We start from the raw sequence: 26,530 nt of genomic DNA, 5'->3' as shown, positions 1-26,530 counted from the left end.
GTAAGTTATTTATTCTTTCTCTGCGGACGGGTACCAAATGGCCCACAGACCAGTACTGGTCCGCGGCCCGGGGTTTGGGGACCACTGCTATAGACCAAAGAGTCATTGTGAATAGAGCATAAGGTTCATGGGCAGAGATTTTGTCATTTGTTCCTGATGTATCCCAGATACCCATAGAGATCCTGGAACGTAGTAGATACTTAAAAAATCCTTGTTGAATGAATGACTGGCATACACTCTTTGGGGATTTAGCCTTATATAATATCAGACCAAGTTCATGTGGGATTCAGTAACGTGTCCTTCCTTTGTGAAGTATAATAAAATAGACAGATTAAAATAATTTCTTTACTTCAACATAGTGGCTTGGGTTTTATTTATTCTAGCCAGGAGTCTGATATGCTGAACGAAAAAAAGGGTTTAAATGTTTACTCTTAAACTCATAAAGCAGATTTATGAATGGCTCTTTTTATTTAGAGTAGAAAGTTGATTGGGTAATTAGTAATGTTTCCAGCCCTGGCCAGATAGCTTGGTTGGTTAGAGCATCGTCCTGAAGCGCAGAGGTTGCCGGTTGGATTCCCGGTCAGGGCACATAGAGGAACAGATGTTTCTGTCTCTCTCTCACTCTCTCCTTTTCTCTTTCTAAAATCAATAAACATTAAAAAAAAATAATGTTTTCATTTTTGGTCCTCTCTCTTCTCCCTTGTGAATCTGACTCTTATAAGTCTGGAATGGCTCTCCCTGCAGTGCTTCTGGAATATTTGGGGTAAACCCGCATTCCCAAAGGAAGTGATTTGACAAATGATAGGCCTAGTTTAACATAATGGTTATTAATCTTTTGGCTCACACTATGCTGGTGTTTCTTCCCTTTTACCTTCCTATCCTCAATTCTACTAGAGCAGGGGTCGGGAACCTATGGCTTGTGAGCCAGATGTGGCTCTTTTGATGGCTGCATCTGGCTCGCAGACAAATCTTTAATATAAAAAATAATAACGTTAAAAATATAAAACATTCTCATGTATTACAATCCATTCATTTCGTACTGCTCATGTTCATGGTTGCAGGTGGCTGGAGCCAATCACAGCTGTCCTCTGGGACAACACCAAATTTTTATTGGATAATGCTTAACGTACACAGGTAGTTGTATGGCTCTCACGGAATTACATTTTAAAATATGTGACGTTCATGGCTATCTCTACCAAAAAGTTTCCTGACTCCTGTACTAGAAGAAGGTTCAGGTATGCCGTGGAGGGGAATGGGGCCAAAGTGTGGAGTATGGGCTCTCACATCAGATGGGGGTACGGAGTGCCTCTATCTGTGTGAGTTTAGGCTTGTCAGTTCATTTTCCTATGCCTCCATTGGCAAAATAAGAATAATAGCTATCTTCTGGAGTAAGGGGAAATAAATCGGATAATGCACGTAGTGCATATAATATGCTGAGCTTAATGCCAGCACACAGTAGGTACTTTAAAAGTACTTATTAAAAATATGATAGTAATGCTAGTACTACTACTAATTTATGACATTTATTTCATGAACCTAAAAATAAAAAGCCAAGAGAAGTAGTCTGCAGAAATCTTTACTAGCTTGGTATAATAAAGGATGGAGTGAACAGGAATAAAGTTGCATATTGGAATTACGGCTTTTTAAAAAAAATCATTTAAAAAACATGAAAGTATACTTGGAAACTTATCTCATGGAGGTTGTAGCTTAATCAATGCATAAAAGACAGGTGGTTTTTAACTATCAAAGTACTAATAGTTAAGCGTTCATTATATGCCTACGACTAAACATTTGTGGTAAGCGCGTGCCCTGGGAGATGCAGATAAATGAAACGTGCTGGCCTCAGGCAGCTCCCTGCCCAAGGCGCCAGAGGGAAATATACTAATTTTTTGCCATGAGTGCTTTCTCAGGGATATAACACAGACATACAGTGTGAATCAAGCTTTGTATTTTAATTGTAAATCTTTGAGAACGTTTAGGATGTTTAGTGTTTGATGCCTTTTAAGAAAAGCAAGTGTTCTCTTTGGTACTCCGCTCCGGGCGGTGCTCTCTAACGCTAGTAGAAAGGGACGCATCCGGGAGGTCAGTATCTTACACAAATTCTGAATCGCTAAAGCGTGCGCTTGTGAGGTCTTAGTAGTCTAGGAAAGTAAGAACTATCTCCCAGTGGTGTTTTAATCACCAGTTAAATATGTTTGGACTGCAGATTGTAGTACACTTAATGCCGCACCACACTCAGCCTGGAACCTAAGTTTTTTGAAAATGTTGATTCATTCTTTAGTAGCAAAACCAGCTACTGTGTCGAAGACCTGCAGGTGGCAGGTGTTACAGTTTACATAAAATTATTTCCTTTAATTCCTGTAACAACTCTTTGAGATAGGTATTTTTGTCTGATTTTACGGATGAAGAAACTAAGCCAGACTGAGATTTACGTAATTTGCCCAAGACTTCACAGAAGGGCTTCAGACTTAGGGCTTTTGGTTTCTAAAACTCATTCCGTTTCGACACTCCATGTCTTCATTTTACTTTTGTTTTTTGCTTCTTAACTTTTAATTTAGAATTAATTGGACTTCTAAAGTATTGCAAAAACAGCAAATAATTCCAGTATACTCAGCTTCCCCAAACCACTGTATAATTTTTAAAACCATGGAAATAACACTGAGGCAGTGTTGACTAATCTGCAGACCTTATTCAGAATTTGGCAGTTGTCCACTAATATTGTTTTTCCAGAATGGGACCCAGTCCAGGATCCCACACTGCCTTTCGGTGTATCTTAGTCTCCTCTCATGCGGGAGAGTTCATTGGTCTTTCTCTGTCTTTCTGGACCATGGCATTGAATAGTACCGACCAGGTTACTTTGGAGACTTTGTATCTTTATTGCATTGGCTCTATGTACGCATTTAATGTTGAGATAAGAGAATCTCCCTTTCTGTCACAATTATAAACGATTCATTTCACAGAACTGCATTATGTCATTACCAATTATTAGGACAGTTTCAAATGAATGAGGGTGATGTGAGGGTGGTTGGCCTTTGCGTAGCAGGTAACTTCCCAGCCAGAGGGTCTTCGAGGAGCATCTGGTGGTCCATCTCCCGGGCCACACAGATGGCAGCATCATGTCCTGCATGTTTTGGCTCCTTGTTCTTTTTCTATTTCATCATCCTCCTGGCCTGAAAGACCAATGGATAGCCATTCAAAATATCTGTTGACTTTAACACAGCTCTTTATCATTGAAATTTTGATTAATCAGTGACGCCTTTGATACTGGTATAACATTACATTTGCTTTCCCTCTAAGATAGAAGACTTTGCATGTGGCTCATAAAGGGAATTTGGCAGAGCCCATGGTGATACTTTTTTTAAAATTTTTAAAAAAATTTATTTTTTTTTTTTTTACAGAGACAGAGAGAGAGTCAGAGAGAGGGATAGACAGGGACAGACAGACAGACAGGAACGGAGAGATGAGAAGCATCAATCATTAGTTTTTCGTTGCGCATTGTGACACCTTAGTTCTTCATTGATTGCTTTCTCATATGTGCCTTGACTGCGGGCCTTCAGCACACCAAGTAACCCCTTGCTTGAGCCAGCGACCTTAGGTCCAAGCTAGTGAGCTTTTGCTCAAACCAGATGAGCCTGCAGTCAAGCGGCGACCTCGGGGTCTCGAACCTGGGTCCTCGGCATCCCAGTCCGACGCTCTATCCACTGCGCCACCGCCTGGTCAGGCCCATGGTGATTTCTTTGTGTGGCTAGACACCAAATCTCTTTCCGGCAGCTCTACCCCTTTGTATGTACATCTTTGGAAGCAGCCTGGGTAGCAAAGATCCCCTCAGTGCTGAAAAAACAGATATGTTAGTAGACCAGACTTATTAGCCGCCTTTGCTGAGCTAATCATACAGATCTGACGGCTCAACTGCCTCCTTGTAGTCTTTTGGATAATGCCATTTGGAACTTGGTAAAACAATGATTGCTTTTGAGATCATTGACTCTTTTTTTTATTTTTTGCAGGGGGGTGGGGAGTGTATTATAAAAGGCAGGCATTGACTTCTGAGCTTTTTGGAAAGTTGATATTTTACTGTCTTTTTTTTTTTTATTATTCAGTGAGAGGAGGGGAGAAAGAGACAAGACTCTGCATGTGCCGGGACCTGAATCCACCTGGCAAACCCACTAAGGCAGGGGTCTCAAACTCAACTCAGCATGTGGGCCGCAGAGCAAGATCACAGCCGTTCGGTGGGCCGCACTAGGTCTACAAAAGGCAACTGTTATGCAACACTTTTCTCACTGCAGTTGAAAACAAAAAAAAATCAGTACAACAAGCACAATTGTACATGCAGTTTACTCAGTGTCACAAAACGACCAGAAACTGTAGTTCGCATCACAACTGCTGTTAACTAAGCTAATATCTAGCTAGGATGCTAGAGAAATGAAAAATACAAGTAGGCCCCTAGGCTTACTTATTTTTATCCAAAATATTTTGAACTTCGTGGATTAGTCTGCGGGCCACACAAAATTGTTCGGCGGGCTGCATGCGGCCCGCGGGCCGCGAGTTTGAGACCCCTGCACTAAGGGGTGATGCTCAACTCATCTGGAGCATTGCTCTGTTGCTCAGAAGCTGAGCTCTTCTTAGCGCCTGAGGCAGAGGCACCATGGCCAACTCGTTCCAATCAAGCCATGGCTGCAGGTGGGGGCGGGGAGAGAGAAATGAAAGGGGGAAGGGTGGAGAAGCAGATGGGCACTTCTCCTGTGTGCCCTGACTGGGAATTGAACTTGGGACATTCACATGCTGGCTGACACTCTACCATGAGCCAATTGGCGATGGCTTCCTTACTGTCTTAAGAGTAGGCTTTATGAAAGCACACATACACACATATATATTTATTTTCTATGTAAATAAGAAAGGGAAATACCATATCTTCTTCACGGAGCTTTTACAAATGTATTAAATGTTATTCCTGTAATTAGATGGATTCAATTTCTCATTCTCTCACTTTTCATAGCTATGTGTTTGTTTTCATAGATATTTTGTTTTTCATGCAGTATTTTGCAAGTTTTTGGCCTTTTAATATGTAAGGAATAAATTGGCCTTGGTCAGGTAGCTCAGTTGTTTAGAGCATCATCCTGATACACCAAGGTTGTGGGTTCAATTTCTAGTCAAGGCACATACAAGAATGCAGAAATAAGTGGAATAACAAATTGATGTTTCTTTCTCTCTCTCTCTCCCCCTTCCTCTCTCTCTAAAGCCAATAAGTCAATAAAAAGTTTAAAAATAAATGAAAGCAAGGTATATGACAATTTAGAAGAGTTTACATTTTACCCTTGCTAGACTGTTACATAATATGTATACAGTGATTATTTGCAATAGCTTGATATCTTGGGGAAACAAGTTAGTTTATGCATTCTGTAAAAGAAGTAAAAATCGTAAGTTCAAAATGAAGTCAAATATACCTTTTAAAAATCCCTTAAGTCACCCAGAAAATATGGCACGCATGGCGAGTGTGCCCAGCCCTGTGTAGTAATTCTTGTGCCACTGCAGTTTGTGACCCCCTGAGCCAAGTCCAAGATGGCAAGGGTTTTTGGAAGCTATCCGGGTCCTCAGACCACCTTGCTTTCATGAACACTTCTAGTGTGGAGGGGAGACTGGAAAAGCCCAGCGCGACCTTGCTGTGTGCAGGCTTTTCACCATCATGTTTTTAACACAAGGACTGTCTTACCACTCGTCCGTAGGTTTGCTTGTTTTGGAGAGGGCTGGATGAGGTGGCACCTGTGGCAGCCTCTAATGCAGTCCCCCACATGGGCACCGTAAATACTCAATAGGTTTTCAACGGGCTGACCATTACCTAGCTTGCTGCATCCTATTGTCACAGTGTTTGGAAAGGGGTCCAGAAAAACCTGGCCACCTGCTTGCTGTCTTTCCAGATTGGCATTATTGGTGGTGGCCCTCTCTGAGCAGCTTTCCCTCTCTCAACCCCTTACTATCTGACTGCAGATACATTTTTGTGAATTAAATCATCAATATTTAAGTTACCACAAGATGGTGTCAGAGCATTTTAAGTAGTGCCAGGTAGGGGGAGCCTCAGCACAAAATATCCTTAATTAAAAAAACAAAAGTTCAAACATGCCTTGTGTGTCACGGTATTTAGCTATTTTAAACAAACTTCTAATTTCTTTTTCCATTCTCATATGGAAACTTGAGGCTCATGTCTACTCAACTCCAAAAGTAGTTGCTTTGGAAAATAACTTGAATCTTGCAGATGATTTTACTGTAATGAATAGTTCAGGACCTCTTGTGTTAGGTTAATTAAACTTCCATTTTCCTTTTATTTTTTACAAGCCTCGTGTAATGGCCCCTAAGTATTTATTTTACAATGGCCTACATATTTATATATATATCTCTTGTTCTCCCAACTAAAGTGTGAACTCTCTAAATGCCTACTATTTTGTTTGTTTTATTACTCAAGTCTCAGTGCCTGGAACAGTGTCTGGGATGGTAATTACTCAAAAAAAAAACTGTTGAATGAAGAATGGAGAGTTTTCACTGCTATTTAAACCAATACCCTTTGACTTAGTAAACAAATATAACAATTATGCTGAAGTGTGAACTTTCTGAGTTGATTATATTCTATAGGAATGTCACTGATAAAGAAGTGAAGAAATGAAGCATTGGTGTGGCATATGGTTGTCCTGGGTTTGATTGCCAGTCAGGGCACATGGGAGAAGCGACCATCAGCTTTTCTCCCCCTTTCTCTACCCCTTTTCTCTCTCTTCCCCTCCTGTAGCCAGTGGCTTGATTGGTTCGAGCATGGCTGTGGACACTGAGGATAGCTTGGTTGGTCTGAGCTTCAGCCTCAGGTGCTAAAAATAGTTTGGTACTCAAGCATTGCCCCAGATGGGGTTGCCAGGTGCATGCTGGAGTCTGCCTCACTATCTCCCTTTCCTCTCACCTAAAAAAAAAAAAAAAAGTGAAATAATAAGAACTGAAAACTTTGATCACTGTCCTTCTTTTGTAATTACATGTCCACCCTCTTTCATAATTTAGTTCAGTAGTTATCCTACAACTTAGATTGTAGTTACGATATTCAGTGGGGATATACTGATGAGTATACAATGAGCAAACCAGGACTGTAGTAAAGGAAATACTCTCATTTGACCTTAGTGTGAGAGTTCTAGTTCTCACACAGACACGCACACAATTCGGGGCATCTGTGTGAGTCTCACACATTACTCTTGCTTCACAGATGCTGTGTAAGTGAGGCCCCTTGCTGAGGGGCAGTCTAGCTAAACCTGACCCTCCGTAATGGACATTGTCTACAAGAAATACTGAAGGCTGACCTTGAAAAAAGCCATAATTTTGAGCATTTTCTTTCTGGAGCCAAAAATGAGTGATTTTAGAATATTTTTGAATTCATGTTTTTGAGTAGTTATCAAGGTTGCAGTTGCCAGGATGAAAGTGGGAATGCCAGTCTGTGGCATGGGGCGCGGCGAGGTGTGACTGGTCTTCACAGGTCAGTCCCCAGACAGAAGGAAGGTTTATTTCCATACTGATCCCTGAGGTCAGTGAGGTTTAGCTTTCAAATCATTCCTTCATTCAGCAAATATTTATTGAATGCCTACTATGTGCCAGATGCTGTGCTAGGTGGTAGAGGTACAGGAGTGACTGAAATAGACAATGTTCTTGCTCTCATAGAGCCCCTGTTCTAATCTAACATCATTTGGGGCCACAGCTATCTTTTTTTTTTTTAGTGAGAGAGACAGACAGACAGACAGGAAAGGGGAGAGATGAGAAGCATCAACTCTTCATTGCAGCTCCTTAGTTGTTCATTGATTGCTTTCTCATATGTGCCTTGACTGGGAGGTTCCAGCTAAGCCAGTGACCCCTTGCTCAAGCCAGCGACCATGGGGTCATGTCTATGATCCCATGCTTAAGCCGGTGACCCCATGCTCAAGCCGGATGAGCCCATGCTCAAGCCGGCAACCTCAGGGTTTCGGACCTGGGTCCTCAGCATCCCAGGCCAACACTCTATCCACTGCACCACAGCCTGGTCAGGCGGGGCCACAGACATCTTTAAGAATGTTGGAAAGTCAAGGATGCTTTTTTCCCTGAAAAGCAGTCAACCTCTTACATGCATGCGCATACACATGCATGAGGCTGTGCGGGGTGGGGGAGACCCACATTCACTGTGTTTTACATACTGTTTCCTGGGGGTTCAAGTTTGCCTAAGGCCTTCTTCTTTTGACCCCCAGCCTCTTTGCTTCTCTCACCTGCCCCTTAGCACCTTCTGATGTCTTGGATAAGACTTGCTGTAATTTTCTTTTCAGATTGGGTCACAGGATGAAGCAGTAAACCTCTGGGAAAAGAGCCCAGGGGACACTCAACAGGCAGCCACCCTGTCCTATGGCTTTAAGCAAGTCACTTCCACTTCCTGCGTCTCTCTTTTTGCACCTGAGCAATGGGAAAGGTTGGGTTTGAGTAACTGAGGTGACTTGAGTGTAGGCTTTGAAGGCAGCAGAGAGTATCTGCGGGTCAATGACAGTCTCGGCGCTCATTAGCTGGCTGAAATTGAGCAAATTATTTACTTTATCCAAGTCTTATTTCTCACATGTGAAGGGGGAAAAAAACAGCATATGTCCTATTGGATAGTTTGGAGAATTAAATGGAAATAATTTAGTATTTAAACTGCCATGGACAAAAATGGTAGCTACTTTTGGCCTTGTTAAATCCAGATTGTCTTTCAGGGTTAATTTAGTCCATAAGCAAACTATTTATCTAGGACCTGGTGTAGGCTAAGTCCTGTGTGGTTAACCAACCCTGCTACCAGGCCATGGTATAGCACGGTAGTGAAGGAATTCACTCTGTATTCGGCCAGGTTTAATTTCCTGACGCTACCCCTCACTTGCAGGGTGATCCTAAGCTCTCTGAGCCTTGTTCCATGTCCATTTCTGAAGGATTGGACCGTGGTGTCACACAACCCAGTCACAACAAAGAGGCTGTTACTTAAACGAGATTGTGCAAAGAAAGCATTTAGTACAGCGCCTGGCACAAAGAACACTCTCGATTTAACAAGGCTGGTTCAATATGAATAGTATCATTTATTGATTAAGGTTAACCTAACCCCCCTCTCCCTCTGCCTTGAGGGTTAGGTGGGATTGAAGGAAGGGTCTCCCAGATTTCCATTCAGGCCGGTTAATGAGTATGTCTCACTTACCCGGCCCAGGTGGTAAAATTAAGTCTCTCGATTGGAAACTGGACTTAAATATCGCTTGGAAATTATTTACTGTTCCTGCCCATAACCCTGGTTACTAGGAAATAATTCACTTTGCTGAAAGCAGGATGGTAATGCTTCTTGCTATGCTTTCTTTTAGTATCCCAACCCCATGGATAAAAATGTCATCTCTGTAAAAACTGTGGAGGAAAAAATAGGTAAGTTCCCTGAATTTCCCTCACTTGAGCAATGATCATTAAGTGATACTAATTTTTTTTTTTTTTTTGCAAAGATATCTGTTTGCATGTGCGTGGGCTGTGCTGTTTTGAACAGGTGTATTCTGCACCTGAGGTGCCTGGTGGACAAGAGCGCCCACCCAGCATTCACAGGAGTTGGATGGAGGCTTGCCTCGTCGACCCCTGTTCCTTTCTCGGTTAATATTGATGACAAGTGGAGCAGCTAGCGTTGCTGAGCACTTAGGAAGTGCCAGGCACATTTTCTTTTCTTTTCTTTTTTTTTTAACTCATTTAATCTTCAGAACAATGTATGGGGCAGGTATTATTCTTACTTCTACTTAATGAACAAAGAAACCAAGGTACAGAGAGAAAAAACTTTTCCAAGGTCGCATGGCTATCTATATTCCGAAAACATATTCACATATCATCTTAGAGATGGCAAGTGGATATGATTAATAGCATGCATACGAGATGTGACTGTAAAGTGATTAGATTATGGAGTCATAACTGGACTTAATGTGGTTCGGTATTGACTAGAGCAGGGGTTGATAAATGACGCTTGTGTGGCTGTTGTAAATAAAGTTTTATTGGCACTTAGCCATGCCTGTTTGGTTATATTCTATCTATGGCTGCTTCATTGTGACAACAGCAAAGTTGAGTTGTTGCAGCAGAGACTCCACGGCTCAGAGAACCTAAAATATTTACCATCAGGCCCTTTACAGAAAATGTTTACTGACCCCTGAACTGGAGTGTAGGAGTCTTTACTGTTTTCTGTGCCTCGCATCTCCTGTGGACACATTTTCACTCAGTCTTTGAACTTGAGAACTGGACAATGTAAGAACTATAATGACACACACAATCGAGGTTTAAACCTTTGGAGACACCCAGACCCCGGGCTAACATGTTCTTGAGCCTTCTGAGTCAACCACTGAGATGCTACTGTTCATCTGTTCATCACATGACTCTGAGACCTCTGTGCGTGGTGACCAGAAACCTGCCTTTTACTTGTGAAGTTATTTTCTGCACTTTCATAACTCTTATAAATATATTAAAAACAAAACAAAACACATTTTCTCAGGTACCTGCGCTCAGTACGGAGACACTTGTTATTTGGCATCAGAGAGGTCTGATTTCAAATCCTGGCTTTGTGACTCTCTCTGTGACCTAACTTCTTGGAGGCTGTTTCTTCATCCATTAAGTGGGAAAATAGTCCACCTGCCATTAGGTTGTGAAGATCAAATGAGAGAGCAACGTGCATACTCCAGAGTGGTATGGGAACGTTAATTATCCTTGCTACCGCTGACAAGCACATCTTCGCCTCCAGGAGGGGCTGATCTATTTTAAGTACGCGTGCCACGAATGCTGGACAAGATGGCCAAAGAGTGCCAATAGCAGAGAGGACGAACCAGTTTCTAACCTTGTCAACAGCGTCAGAACAGTCAGCAGCTCTTTTGTACCAAAAAAGCCGGAGCTGTGAGATGCTGTCCATCACATGGCTCTGAGGCCTTCTCTGTGCTTGGTGACCAGAACACTGCCTTTTGCTTGTGAGATAATTTTCCGTACTTCCATAACTCTTAAAAATATATGAGCCAGATCTGTGAGAAACCTTTTAGGAGTGTGGTTGAGTCATAGTAATTCACAGAACAAATGACAACACTTCAAAGGTTATTTTTTCTCTGACTTGGTCTCCCTTTTTCTTAACAGTTATTGAGTGGGTTTTTGTCTTTTCTTTTCCCCTCCCTCCCTCCCTTCCTCCCTCCCTCCTTCCCTCCCTCTCTCCCTCCCTCCCATCTTCCTTCCTTCCTTCCTTCCTTCCTTCCTTCCTTCCTTCCTTCCTCCCTCCCTCCCTCCCTCCCTCCCTCCCTCCCTCCCTCCTTCCCTTCCTCTCTCCCTCCCTTCCTTTCTCCCTCCCTCCCATCTCCCTCCCTCCCTCCCTCCCTCCCTCCCTCCCTCCCTCCCTTCCTTCCTTCCTTCCTTCCTTCTTTCTTTCTTTTCTTTCTTTCATCCCGGGTGCTATTCTGGAAGCTTATTTCCAAAATAGTAGTTCCAGTCACAGGGAGCTCCCCTATGAGATAAAAGTATGCCTAATATAATTAATTATAAGTTTAAATTTGTAGCCAGAAATCTATTCTTGAAAACGTGTTTGATGCGGAAGATGGCAGCATCAGATTCTCCATTTTTTTTTTTATTAAAACATCGTCTTTATTGGAGTTAGTAAAAGGCTTATTGGCCATTGTCATTGGAGTGTGCAATTTGTGATTCATTTATCCTTGATTTTAGGATATGCACTTGCGAGTAGCTGTTTTACACGTATCCCTTGATCACAGAGAAGTATATTTGGAGTGATTTGGCCCAGACAGGTGGTCAAGAGCCACTGAGTTTTGAGTTAAACATTTCTTTTATGAATTCTACATATAGAACATTGAGATTGACATTGAGTATAGTTCCTTAAATATTTTATTTTTGAGTGTCAAAATTTTCTGTTTCTAGATGTGTCAACAGGGATCATCTATAGAAAGAGGATTGCAATCTGTAAGAATGTGGTTCCAGAAATTTTAAGGAAGGTAAATTCATTTCACACTTCTATCAGCTTTGGTGTAACACTGGCTAATTTCCCAGTAGTCACGAAAAGAGCATTTTCTGACGGAATGCCGTGTTAGAACTTTCCCGGTCTTCCTACCTCACGGCTCTTCAAAAAGAAAGGTCTGTCATATCCAATCTCAGTTATGGCAGATGCCACGGGAAATAGCTTTCTTCTGTCTGTTTCTGTGTCTCTCTCCTTTGTAGAGGACTCTTAGAGGACATAGAGCTGCTCTACAATTATTTTAAAGATACCTTGGACATTTTACATGAAGTGGCCTTCTTTCCTTACCTGTCTGTGGTTAGATGTGACTCTGGAGGAAGAAAGATCGGAGGTGGGCAGATGGTAAATACTGGGTGAGATCTTTAGTAAGGGAGAGAAGAGCTCAGTTTCTATTTTCCTGTCAGAGAGAACCGTTATTTTAGGGAGCATAATCTCGCTGCTCTCGTAAGCCTTTCTGTGTATGTTTCTGTAAAGTGATGGCGTTGACGGTGAAATCTTCATGATAGCAAATTGTTTTCTCTCTTTGAAATCCTTCAGCATGCTGATGATGGTTGGAAAAAAAGGTAAGTGGAAATTTTTAATCACACTGCTTGAACCATAGAGAAATCAGTGACAAGAGCCTTTTTAGAATCATTAGGAAATAGGAGATGGTCTTGATTCACACTTTTAAAACCGGCTCAGATGGTTTTTGGAATCCGGAAGTGATTCTGTGGGTGATGTGGAACCCAGCTGGGCTCCCGCTGATTAGCTTGCAAATTACACTACTGTGCTGTGTGTAGAAAAATGGCAGATTCTGTCACTTCCTTATCATGGATTAAGACCCTGTCACATTCTTCAGTGGAAAGAAAGGTAATATGACAATGGAAGTGAACTTCTATTTTCCAGATGGTAAAATGTGTTGCATTATCTGCAGCAAACTGTTACTGGCTTTTTCCACAGAGTGCGTACCCTGCTCTTGCCCTATATACATGCTTTGAATCTATTATTTAAAAAGGCATTCAAGTTTGTGTTGTATCTCAATTCTTCAATAATTTAAGGACGCCTCTGACTTGTGCCGTCTGCCTTTGTAGTTTTCCGTGTCTCCTCCACCTAGGAGAGCATACCTTTCTGGGTACTGAACAGAGTTTGGAATGATGAAAATATTTTACCTGATACCGTCACGCACGTGAACTCGTAAGTGGGCCCAATTAGAATCCATCAAATTAAGAAGGCCATCCCCAGCCCTAGGAGACACGAAGGAGGCTGGTAATTTGCTTGGTGTTTAGCACTTAGGGAAGTCAGGGCAGGGACTGGACAGGCTGCATAAATCCTAGACCATTTGCATGTCCTCACCAGCATTTAGTAAGGTCATGGTATGTTTGATTATCAGGGATTTACAGCCATTGGTGAGCTGTATATTGGTGGTTCATATATCAGGTCATGGTATGTTTGATTATCAGGGATTTACAGCCATTGGTGAGCCATTGTCCATATATCAGGATCACTCGTCCTCTGACTTATCCAAGACTTAAATTTTGGATACAATTGTTATGTAGCCTGCTCTTCCTAAATTGAGAAAGCCATTCCCCTGTGTTGGACAGGTGAGCGTCTTAAAGGTACCCAATGTCCAGTTAGAAGAGGAATCATGGCTCAATCCCCAGGAAAGAAATATGGCTATACGGAGTCACTGCCTTACGTGGACACAGTACGCCTCCATGAGGGAAGAGTCTGTCTTCCGAGAAAGCATGGAAAATCCAAATTGGTAAGATCCCCTCTGTGTGTGTTTGTGTGCCTGTGTGTGTCAGCGTGGAGGTTGGGGGCAGGGATGCACGGATGAGCTCATGTATTTCATACCTAATAATCTCTGTTTGCAACTCACATAAATTACACATTATTAATTTTTAATCACACAGGTAATTAATGAATAGATTTACCTTTGGAGGAAAAATGACAGAGCTCAATTCCTTTCTGACTACCCTTTTCAATCCTGGTGTCTTTTGCCTTCTCCAGAGGCAATCAGTGTTATTACTACCCCGAGTATTTTTCTAGACTTTTTTTTTTTTTTTTTTTTTACAGAGACAGAGAGTCAGAGAGAGGGATAGACAGGGACAGACAGACAGGAACGGAGAGATGAGAAGCATCAATTGTTAGTTTCTCATTGTGCATTGCAACACCTTAGTTGTTCATTGATTGCTTTCTCATATATGCATTGACCGCGGGCCTTCAGCAGACTGAGTGACCCCTTGCTTGAGCCAACGACCTTGGGTCTAAGCTGGTGAGCTTTGCTCAAACCAGATGAGCCCGCGCTCAAGCTGGAGACCTAGGGGTCTCGAACCTGGGTCCTCCGCATCCCAGTTCGATGCTCTATCCACTGTGCCACTGCCTGGTCAGGCTTCTAGACTTTTAAGAGATACCTTTAGGTACTTATATGTGTACTCACAGAACCTGTACAGTATAGTTTTGTATATATATATTTTTGCATACATTCTTTTATTCTGTGAACCATTGTGCCATTTTTTTTGCATAATAGAATGTTTCTAAACTTTATTCATTATAATATATAAAATATAGCATATGCCTTGGAGCTGTTGCATCATCTCCAACCTTATGATTTGTACTATATTCTATTTAACTTTTTCCTTTTTGACAGATGTTCTGGTGGTATCCAGTTTCTTTTAATTATAAATAGTACTGCAATTTTGGTAAGGCATATAATCCTTGTAAATACTATAGGTGAATGTTTCTCTAAAGGAGATTTTTTTTTGTATTTTTCTGAAGTGAGAAGCAGGGAGGCAGAGAGACAGACTCCCACATGCGCCCAGTTAAGATCTACCCAGCATACCCACTAGGGGGTGATGCTCTGCCCATCTAGGACATCGCTCTGTTGCAATCAGAGCCATTCTAGTGTCTGAAGCGGAGGCCATGGAGCTATCCTCAGTGCCCGAGCCAACTGTGCTCTAATGGAGCCTCGGCTGCAGGAAGGGAAGAGAGAGATAGAGAGGAAGGAGAGGGGGAGGGGTGGAGAAGCAGTTACTGTGCCCTGGCTGGAAATCGAACCCAGAACTTCCTTCCACATGCCGGGCTGATGCCCTACCACTGAGTCAACCAGCCAGGGCCTCTAAAGGAGAATTTTTAATTCTCAGGTTTATTGAGATATGATTTACGTATAGTCAGATTTTTTCTTCTTAGTGTATAGTTCTATGAATTATGACAAACATATATACAGCATAACCACTGCCATAATCAACATACAGCCCATGTAAGGTCTAGTTTTTGAAGTTACATGCCAATGCCAAGACAAGTCAATGGGGAAAGAATGTTCTTTTCAACAAATGGTGCTGGCCCAATTGGATACTCACATGCAAAAGAGTACTTGGACTTTTACCTCACACCAAATACAAAATTATCTCAAAATGGATCAAAGACCAAAATCAGGGGTAGTCAACTTTTTTATACCTACTGCCCACTTTTGTATCTCTGTTAGTAGTGAAATTTTCTAACCGCCCACCAGTTCCACAGTAATGGTGATTTATAAAGTAGGGAAGTAACTTTACTTTATAAAATTTATAAAGCAGAGTTATAGCAAGTTAAAGCATATAATGACTTACCAAGTACTTTATGTCGGATTTTCGCTAAGTTTGGCAGAATAAATATTTTTTTTTAAATTTTTTTGTATTTTTCTGAAGTTGGAAACAGGAAGGCAGTCAGACAGACTCCCGCATGCGCCCGACCGGGATCCACCCGGCATGCCCACCAGGGGGCGATGTTCTGCCCATCTGGGGCATCACTCTGCTGCAACCAGAGCCATTCTAGCGCCTGAGGCAGAGGCCATAGAGCCCTCCCCAGCGCCTGGGCCAACTTTGCTCCAATGGAGCCTTGGCTGCGGGAGGGGAAGAGAGAGACAGAGAGAAAGGAGAGGGGGAGGGGTGGAGAAGCAGATGGGCACCTCTCCTATGTGTCCTGGCTGGGAATCAAACCCAGGACTCCTGCATGCCATGCCGACACTCTACTACTGAGCCAGCTGGCCAGGGCCTGGCAGAATAAATCTTTATAAAACAACTCTTTTTATTTATACTTTGGTTGCTCCGCTACTGCCCACCATGAAAGCTGGAACACCCACTAGTGGGCGGTGGGGACCAGGTTGACTACCACTGACCTAAATGAAAGGGTTAAGACTGTAAAACTCTTAGGAGAGAACATAGCTGTAAATCTTTGTGATCTTGGATCAGGCAGTGGTTTCTTAGATATGACATCAAAAGCCCAAACAACAGAAACAAAAATAGGTAAAATTGATTGCATCAAAATTGAAAACATTTGAGCTTCAAAGGAAACTGTCAGGAAGATGAAAAAACAATCCAGAGAATGGGAGAAAATATTTGTAAACCATATATCAAATAGGTGTCTAGTATATAGAATATGTAGAACTGTTACAACTTAATAATAAAATGACAACCCAATGAAAAGGTTGGCAAATTTTTGAACAGATATTGTCCAAAAAGATATACAGATGACCAATAAGCACATAAGAATGTACTCAACATCATCTGTCATTAGGGAGATGTAAATCCAAACCACAATGAGCTATAGCTTCAAACCTGTCAGGTTGGCTGTAATAAAAAAGACGCAATAACCAGTGTTGGAGAGGATGTGGATAAATTGGAACCTATACACGCTGCTGGTGGGAATGTAAATAGTGCAGCCTCAGAAAGTTAAATAGAGAGATTACCACTTGACCCAGCAAGTCTACATTGTATTGAAAACATGTCCACCCAAAAACTTGTACAGGAATGTTTATAGCAGCATTATTCATAATAGGCAGAATGTGGAAAGAAATGTCCACCAACAGATGAAAGGTAAACACGAGTGTTATAATGTAAAATGGAATATTTAGCCGTAAAAAGAAATGACTCATGTTACAACATGGATAAAGTTTAAAAACATTATGCCAAATGGAAGAATCCAGTTACCAAAGGCCACTTTATTGTGTGAGTCAGTTTATTTGAAATGTTTAGAATAGGCCAAGGCCCAGAAGGTTTATTTCTACTCTGTGCAAGGAGTGAAAGAGTCGGGAGTGACTGACTGGGTGTGGAGTTTCTTTTGGGGATGAAAATGTTCTGGAACTTGTGTTGGTGATTGTATAATTCTGTTAATATACTGAAACCACTGGGTGAATTTTATGCTATGTGAATTATATCCCAATGAAAGAAAGCTGTACGGCTGGTTCTCAGGACATGCACGGTTTTAGTTTATACAGAGGCTGTCAGATTTCCTCCAGTGTGTCAATACACTAATGTGTACTTTCTTCAGCAGTGCATAAGAGTTTATTCTCCGACAACACTGCCAGCCCTTCATGTCAACACACTTTAATATAGTGAGTGAGAAATGATTAGTTTCTTTGAGATAGGTTTAAAAATAGGAGCAAATTATAACAAGCCCCAAATGTTAATGGTGACTGTTGCTGTGAACTATGCTTTCAGAGGATAATTTGCTGTTTAGTTGTTTTTTGTGATTTTTGTATGGTTCAAATATTTATGTATTTATTTTTTTAGCAAGGGAGAGAGAAAGAGACTGACAGATAAGAAGGGAAAGAGATGAGAAGTATCACCTCGTAGCTGTGGCACTTTAGTTATTCATTGATTGCTTCTTATATGTGCTTTGACTTGGGAGGCAGGAGGCTTCAACTAAGCCAGTGACCCGTTGCTCAAGCCAGCAACCTTGGGCCTAAGCCAGCGACCTTGGGCTTCAAGCCAGTGACCTTTGGGCTCAAGCCAGTCACCATGCTGGCCCTGTGCTCAAATTGGTGAGCCCGTGCTCTAGCCGGCGACCTCAGGGTTTCAAACCTGGATCCTCAGCGTTCCAGGTCGATACTCAATTCACTGTACCCCCATCCCCTCGCCCCTGGTCAGGCAGTTCAAATATTTTTAATTAATGGAAATATTGAGGCCCTCAAATAAAAAAAAAACACCTAAAAATAAAAAATCTTAAATCCATTCTAAAGCTCTATCACTTATCCAAATCATGACTGCTCCCCATCATTTTGGTCCCATGGTGATAATTCTAGAAAGCCATGTGCCGAGTGCGTGTGAATGCCAAGTCTTAAGAGCAGCTTAGATAGGTTTGCTTTGAACAACACACTAGTTTTTTTTCTTTTTCTCCCAGTCTCCCTCCTCACAAGAACTTCACCCCGAACGTAGATATTTGGGATCGAGTAGAACCGGTGTGTGTCTGGAAGTAGTAAAAGGACAGAATGGTGTCATTCTGTGCAGAAGCACAGAAGTCTTTCACTTCGTGTACTCTGTTTCAGCCTCAGCCGCTCAGACCCCTGGCTACGCTAGCCTAAGAGCCGAACCAGACCTTTACTGGTGAGGCAGAGAACGACTGGCCCTAAGAATCTAGAGAAAACACCCGTCGGGTCCTTTTCCTGTTGTGTATGTTTTTAAAATTACTTTTTAAATTGTCACTCTGGTTCTGGAAGAGATGACACACACATCTTATAAAAAAACATTCAACAGTTCTGGAAAAACGCCAAAGAGACCATTTTTGGCACCTAGCAATTGTTTACATGATTTTCTTGGCCCATTCCTAATAGGCATTCAGATTGGTTCTGATTGTTTTGCTATTACAATGCTGTGATGAAATAAATCCCTGTGCTTATGTATTTCCCCGCTTATTCAGTGACCTTTCAAGATAGATGGAGCAAAGTGGGATTTCTGGGTCAAAGATTCTGTGCATTTTCTTTTTTATATGTATTACCAGATTGCCCCCTAGGAAGGTATGACCGATTACACTTCTCTATTTGGTTTGTAATAGTCTGTCCTGTCCAAAACACTCTCTTTCAGATTACTGACACAGCAGGCCAACATTAATTGACACCTGCTCTGTCAAGGTTAAAACTAGATCCTTCACCTGCAGTGTTTGGAAGCTCAGGTTAAATAACGCCCCAGGTGATCCAGTCAGTAAAGTAAGTTGCTGAGCCAAGATGTAAATCCAGGCATCATGGACTTGATCCCTGAGCTAAGGGGTTGGTAGCAATGTGGACTTTGGTAAAGAAAGGATTTATTGCAGATTGTAGAGTGCTTGGGATCCCAGGTTGTATATGGCAGTGGTCCCCAACCTTTTTTGAGCCACAGACCGGTTTAATGTCAGAAAATATTTTCACAGACCGGCCTTTAGGGTGGGACGGATAAATGTATCATGTGACCAAGACAAGCGTCAAAAGTGAGTCTTAGACGGATGTAACAGAGGGAATCTGGTCATTTTAAAAAAATAAAACATCATTCAGACTTAAATATAAATAAAACAGAAATAATGTAAGTTATTTATTCTTTCTCTGTGGACCGGTACCAAATGGCCCACGGACCGGTACCGGTCTACGACCCGGGGGTTGGGGACCACTGGTATATGGGTTACGGGTTTTGTCTTTTCAACAATAAGTAGCCACATGAAGGTTTCTGACTTACGTTTCCTTAGGTCCCGATGGGTGTTTAGAAAGGTGTTAGAGATTCTAAATGAGGTGATCTGGGGGGGTCCGTCACAGAAAGGAGGACATTTTATTACTCTCATTCTCCTCTTTTTCCAGGGACCGTGAGAGGAATGGCTAGCCACTGCACCCAGAGATGAAACAGGGACAATTTGTTTAAAAGAAAAAACAAAAAAGCCGTCATGGCTGCTGAGTCTGAAGCTAGACCTGCAAGCTCTGTGTTGGTTAGCAGGTGTGGGTGCGTGGCGGGAGACCAGATGCCATTCTGAGCGTGGCCTGTCGGCTCGGTCTGAGGCGGGCTCGAAGTGGGCTTCCTGTAGCATCTGACCACGCCTCGCTCTCTGTCTCTGTACGTAGATCCAGTCTGGGCTTCCTGCTGACATCTCCGCCGTGCGTCACCTCCTCGGGCAAGAGCTGCATTGGTCTTTCCCGTCCCTGTCATCACACAGCTGTTTTCTAATGCTTTCTTCCTTTATTAACTGCATTGGACATTTCTGCCTGCAGTTTTTATGAGACGGAGTTTATATCATTTTTGGGAGATAGAGTGATGTTATGTTTTTTCACTTTATCTCACTTTTTCCAGAGCCTAGCTTGGCACTCCATGCCCCCGCGGACTGCTCCTGCACTGACTCTGTCCCTTCTTTCGTACCACTGGTGCCTGTCACCACCAGTAACAGAAGTCATGACTCAGGCAGCTCCAGCCGTCACTCACATATGTTTGCTGCGGGGCAGGCACTGCCTTAAGTGCTTGATATGTGTGTGTCTCTGTGCGTGTCTACATACAGAAACACCTGCATATATATACGTACATAAATTTATTTGATCATCGTAACAGCTCTATGACAAAGAAACTATTGTTCTCCTCCATTTTGCAAACAGAAGTAACTTGTATAGAGTAAGATGACCAGTAAGTGTCAGAGCCAGATTTAAGCGTGGGCCGGTTGGCTCCAGGATCTCTACCCTTCCTGTGGTCATTAAGGAGCTGTGTTATCTATACCTAAGTGGGCTGTAGTTCCATAGCCCCTGTGTGTCAATGTTTTTCTTTTCAAATTGCGTTTCCTCATGGTTGCCTGTGGCAACTATGGTCGTCATACCTTCTTGTCCATGTTTAGTGAGCAAAAGAGACCTGGGAGAGGGAGAGGACCTGTTTCCCAACCAAAGCCTTTCCTCTCAACCTGTTTAAGTCGACTTAGATTGGCTGCTCTCTCCTGGACCAATAAAGTGATCAGAGGACTGACAGGGACCGATTGGCCCTGACCTTGACCGTTAGGATCTGCCCCTAGAGCTGGGGGTAGGGTCAGTTCCCCCTGAGGGATGGGCACCTGACAAAAGGAATTGGGTAGACTAGTAAGGGGGAGACGCTGCATGCCCTTTTCCTCCTCTCCACGGTGCCCAATGCCCTTGTGATGCTTTGGAAGTGATACAGTGTGTCCGTAAAGTCATGGTGCACTTTTGACCAGTCACAGGAGAGCAACAAAATACGATAGAAATGTGAAATCTGCACCAAATAAAAGGAAAACCCTCCCCGTTTCTGTAGGATGATGTGGCAGCATGTGCGCATGCGCAGATGATGATGTAACACCGTGTATACAGCGGAGCAGCCCACGGCCATGCCAGTTGAGATGTGGATGGTACACAGGAAAGTTCAGTGTGTTCTGTATCTCGCTAAATTCAAATCCGTGACCAAAGTGCAACGTGAATATTGGCGCGTTTATAACGAAGCGCCACCACATAGGAATAACATTACTCGGTGGGATAAGCAGTTGAAGGAAACCGGCAGTTTGGTGGAGAAACCCCGTTCTGGTAGGCCATCAGTCAGTGACGAGTCTGTAGAGGCTATACGGGATAGCTACCTAAGGAGCCCTAAAAAATCTGCTTTGTGTGAACCCACATCGAACTGCACTGAATAGGTATGAAACTGGGAGAGTTTTCCTTTTATTTGGTGCAGATTTCACGTTTCTATCGTCTTTTGTTGCTTTCCTGTGACCGGTCAAAAGTGCACCATGACTTTATGGACACACTGCAAATGAATACAGGGACACCTCTGAACCGTGAGTGGACCGCCCAGGGGACAGGCACCAGGAACTGGAAAGCCGGCCGAAACGAAAGCAACCCCATAGTCTCCTGTCTTTCCATACCTGGCTCATTTGTCCAACAGTCTACAGACCTGCTCTATTCACACAGCTCCCCCCGCTTCTCCACACTTGTGCCAGCTCCCGTGTCCTCTGCCACAGTAACTGACTAGTTCTTGGGTTAGAACCCCTCCCCCCCCGAACTATCATTATAGCCCTTGCGCAATTTGCTTCCCTTCTCTGAGCCTCAGTTTCCTCATCACTATGAAGGGGATCGTGTCTCTACTACCGAGGGTTGTTGGGTTGTTGTGACAATCAAATGAGATAGGACACGTAGAGAGCTTAGAACAGTGCCTGCTCATCGTGGTCAGTCAACGTTCATGCTCAGTATTGTTACCTTTATGGTTATTATTAGACTCTTGAAAATTCACATGACTCTGATCTTTTATTCATCGACTTTAGAGTGAGAGAGGAAGGGAGAGAGAGAGAGAGACAGGAACATTAATCTGTCCCTGAATGTGCCCTGACCGGGGATTGAACTGGCAACTTCTGCGTATTGGAATGAAGCTCCCACCAACCACTCTCTGGCCAGGGCACGCATTTAATCTTCAGCATGTACTATTTTTATATAGAAACAGTGTTTACCATTAGGATGCAGGAGGATTTCCGCTGATGTGGTTGTGAGTTCTTTCAGCACACTGTCTTTGAAGATAAAAGCTCCTCAATTTTATAATTCCAGAGTGAGTGAGATTTCAGCATTGGAGAGAAGGCATACAAGGGTCAGTACAAGCATTTGGCATGGACTGAAGCCCCTGTGTTTTGGGTATTCTTGGCCCGTGCTGTGACTGGCTCCTGTAGGCGCAGGGGCATCATGCATGGTCCTCTACAGGCCTGCCTGCGTTTCCAGAGTCAGGGATTCCTGGCTGATGCATGGCCTCCCCTTAGACATTGCACTAAATCAGACAATAGAAATAAAAAGGTAGAAATGAAAAGTCAGCTCTTGTAGGAATGTGCTTTATTAAATATGTGGGGCAGGACACAGGCATTTACTTTTGTAAGTGGAAAATGGAGTACCTCGTTTCAGATTTCTCAGAAGAAAAAGTCATGGTTTCTGCCCTCTGAAACCTTACATTCTGAGATAGATTTATTAATTTCTTATGATTTGGGGTCTGCTTCCTTTAAAATACATTTATTTGTTAGCTCCGGGTTCTTTTCCTTATTTCTTATGGCACTATGTGGGAATATAACTTATATTCATTTGATTTGTCTTTGCTAATGGACATTTACCTTACCCAAGTAATGTTATTCTAAAAGATAGTCGTCTAGTAAAACTATAGTCTTGGGCTTTGCTCTTTCACCATAGCTGTTTGTGTTTTTGTGATAAGTTCTAACATTTCTGTTATCTTGAAGCGAGGTTAAGTTATCACCATCAGTGGAGACTCTGGTTTTGCCTTTAAGTAGCAAGACCATTCCTCCATACTCAACAGTGAGCATCCTAATGGCCCATGTCTTCATCTTCCCATATCTAAGAGTTTCTGCTTATCCCTTGTTCTGATTTCTGAGATTTACAAATGCTCTGCCTAGAATGTGTATTAATCACATCTGCTCTGATCTGTTGATGTAACTTTTATAAAATAGCAAAGAAATTTCTCCTGGAATATAGTGAAAGAAACAAGCCAGTGTCAAACTTTATGCACAGATTAAATTAATGAGATAATCAGCTATTTTTAGTTCAGTGCATTTTTCTTATAATTGAAGTTACTTGTACGAACAGTCTTTTTTGTGTGTGACAAAGACAGAGACAGAGAGAGGGACAGAGAGAGACAGGGACAGACAGACAGGAAGGGAGAGAGATGAGAAACATCAATTCTTCATTGCAGCACCTTAGTTGTTCATTGATTGCTTTCTCATATGTGCCTTGATTGGGGAGCCACGGCAGGCTGAGTGACCCCTTGCTCAAGCCAGCGACCATGAGCTCAAGTTGGTGAGCCTTGCTCAAACCAGATGAGCTCGTGCTCAAGCCAGCGACCTTGGGGTTTTGAACCTGGCTCCTCTGCATCCCAATTCGATACTCTTTCCACTGTACCACCACCTGGTCAGGCCGAATAGTCTTGATTCCAACGAATCAGATTCAAAATGTATTCAAAATACAACATTTTCAATTTTTTTTTAAACTCCTGGATTAAAACATCCCAAGTCTTGAATTTATCTGGTGAATCACAAATAGTAGAACTTGTATTTTTCAAAGGGCTAATTGTGGGGTGTTTTTTCTGTGTCCATTTTTTCCTTGCTCTGAAGTCTTTTATTTGTTTCCAGGAGATCTGACATTTTGTTGACTTTCATGTGTGTAGCACCAGCCTCCTTTTTAGTTGACCTCCAAACTTGATTTCACTGTGATGTTAAAATATTCTGGCGCTGTTCACTTTGGTATTATTTCTCATCTCTAATTCTGGTGATTAAGGGCTTGAGGATATAGCTACCTAACAGCCTGAGTAAATATCACTGTATTTGTCCCCAAACGTGACTCCCTGTGCTCACATTGACACGGACTTCCAGTGGACCAGTGAGTGATTAAATGATTAGAACACACTGCCAAGGACAGGAAACCTAGCAAAAAGACCTTTTCCATGTAACTATGAGTAGGAGCCTTCTTTTTGGCTCAATAAGATTGTTCTCCAGGCCCTGGCTGGTCAGCTCAGTTGGTTAAGAATGTCATCCCGAAACAACAATGTTGCAGGTTCCACCCTCGATCAGGACACACATGGGAAGCAACCAAACAATGCACGATGAAGTGGAACAACAAGTGCTTCCCTTCCCCCTCTCCTCTCTCTCCCTTCCTCTCTCTGTCCCTCTAAAAATCAATAAAAATTAAGCCCTGGCAAGATAGCTCTTGGAACATTGACCCAGGGTGTGGAGGTTGCTGCCCAATTCCCTGGTCAGGGCACAGACAGGAACAGCTTGATATTCCTGTCTCTCACCCTATCTCTCTTCAAAATATAAATAAATAAAATAAAACAAATAAATGAAATAAAATGGAAAAAAGACTGCTTTCCAAAAGATACTCGTTTGCCTTTCCTGTGTTCATATACCAGGTGTCCTGTTTTCCCATTTGCTGTCCCTGTACCTCCAGAGGCCAGCACAGTGCTTGGCTCGCAGAGGAGGCTCCCTGGCCATTTGTTGAATGAGTGATGAATGACCATCTACTTAAGGGGTTGCAGCTAGTGCTCTTTGTGGGCTGGAACGGGGATGAAGGGAGGGAAGTGAAAGGAGATGGAACCAGCAGGAGGGGCGGGTGCAAATCGGGAAAGTCCAGTAGGATTCGGTAGGAAATTTGACGTAGAGGGAAACGGCGACCAGGGCTCCGGGGACCCTTCTTGGCAGTGCCGCCTGGTTACTTGCGTGGTGTCCGGCTCCGGGAAAAGGGATGAAGCTGGCCTGAGCTGCCTCCAGAGCAGCATCCCAGAGCAGCGTCAGGGTTTAATATGGTAATAAATGGGGATGCTCTGCACTTGGAGAGCATGAGGCACTAGAAAAATGAAACTTATTGTTGGAACTAATGGTGACTATAAATGAATGCTGTGTTCAGAGTGGGCCGGTTCCTTAGTACTCGCTTGGAAATACGGAGTGAGCTGTTTTGTTGAAAGTGAAGGGGATGATTGAAGTGGAAACAATGATGTTTAGCTAAGAGAGCATTCTGTGCCGTTTACAAGTACGTAAGAGCTTTTGAAATATCTTAGTAAGTGCCTTGTGGATTTTCCCCCCATCCTCCTTTACCCATTGGTTTTGAGCTGGGTGTTAGTGCAGGGTTCCTGGGGGATGGGGTTGGGTAAGGGGGAGGTTAAGCTTGTAGATAATTCTAGCTTTGTGGGCTTGGGCTGGCTCCTGGAAATGGTCCTCCAGGTCAATCTGTTGAGCAGCTCGATTTAAAGACCCCTGAAGTCCAGTCAGCATCCCGTGGTCCCAGCAGTGTGCCAGCATCTCACTGGTAACTGCTCGGAGCTCTGGTCTGTGCAGCATCCTTGCCAATCTCATGATCTCATCAAGCGTGGCCAGCTGATGATCTGGCTCGCCAGCGGATGGTAAACAGTCTTCGGCAGAGACGGGCGGTTGAACATTTAAGCAAAATTCAAAGGAGGGCCCTCTTGAATTTACACCAGAGAGGAATTATCAGAGGAAGTAAGAGATCAAGACGGGAGACTTGAGTTGGATTAGTGTCAAAATTGTGTTGTGTTCTCTTATGGAGCAAGTGCCAGTTGATGTTTTACTTTTCGTTTATTTATTTATTATTTTTAGTTTCTTGCATCTGTAGGAAATAAAGTTTGAGTGTTAAAAATTACTGATATACAAAAAATTACTGATATTTTGGGGTGGAGAGATGGAGCAAAAAGGATGAAAAAAGAAAAAACAATACTCATGGACTCGGACAGCAGTGTGGTGATTGCCACGGTGAGGAGCGGTTGGAGGGGGGATGGAGAGCGGATTAATGGTGATGGATGGAGACTCCACTTAGGGTGGGGGATGAACAACAATACAGAATTCAGAGATGGGTTGTGGAATCGGGCACCTGAAACCTGTATCATGTTGTTAACCCGTGTCACCTCAATACATTCAATTAAAATAATAATATTTTATCAACCAGGCATGGATATCATGTAGAACAGGGGTCGGGAACCTATGGCTTGTGAGCCAGATGTGGCTCTTTTGATGGCTGCATCTGGCTCGCAGACAAATCTTTAATAAAAAAATAATAACTTAAAAAATATAAAACATTCTCATATATTACAATCCATTCATTTCCTACCGCTCATATTCATGGTTGCGGGTGGCTGGAGCCAATCACAGCTGTCCTCCGGTACAACAACAAATTTTTATTGGATAATGCATAACATACACGGGTTGTTGTATGGCTCTCATGGAATCACATTTTAAAATATGTGGTGTTCATGGCTCTCGCAGCCAAAAAGTTTCCTGACCCCTGATGTA

The 26,530-nt window shown here is 42.8% G+C and overlaps 1 protein-coding gene across 6 annotated transcripts in view; it reads left to right on the top strand.

Moving 5' to 3' along the window:
- PRELID2 (PRELI domain containing 2) overlaps positions 1 to 26,530 on the top strand; it is a 75,358-nt gene that overhangs the window by 6,801 nt on the left and 42,027 nt on the right. For all 6 annotated transcript variants that reach the window (XR_010746123.1, XR_010746122.1, XR_010746120.1 and 3 more), the window contains 3 exons: positions 9,357 to 9,414; positions 11,923 to 11,996; positions 13,597 to 13,757. Coding sequence is in view for 1 of the 6 variants with exons in the window: in XM_066341699.1 (XP_066197796.1) it covers positions 9,357 to 9,414; positions 11,923 to 11,996; positions 13,597 to 13,757 (293 nt within the window). In the remaining 5 variants the exon portion in view is untranslated. The remainder of the gene's footprint in view (positions 1 to 9,356; positions 9,415 to 11,922; positions 11,997 to 13,596; positions 13,758 to 26,530) is intronic.

This window comes from Saccopteryx leptura, chromosome 6 (genome assembly GCF_036850995.1).
Source record: "Saccopteryx leptura isolate mSacLep1 chromosome 6, mSacLep1_pri_phased_curated, whole genome shotgun sequence".
NCBI classification, from domain to species: domain Eukaryota; kingdom Metazoa; phylum Chordata; class Mammalia; order Chiroptera; family Emballonuridae; genus Saccopteryx; species Saccopteryx leptura.
The sequence above is the reverse complement of the archived record's forward strand: the minus strand, read 5'-3'. Positions and strand labels throughout refer to the sequence as shown.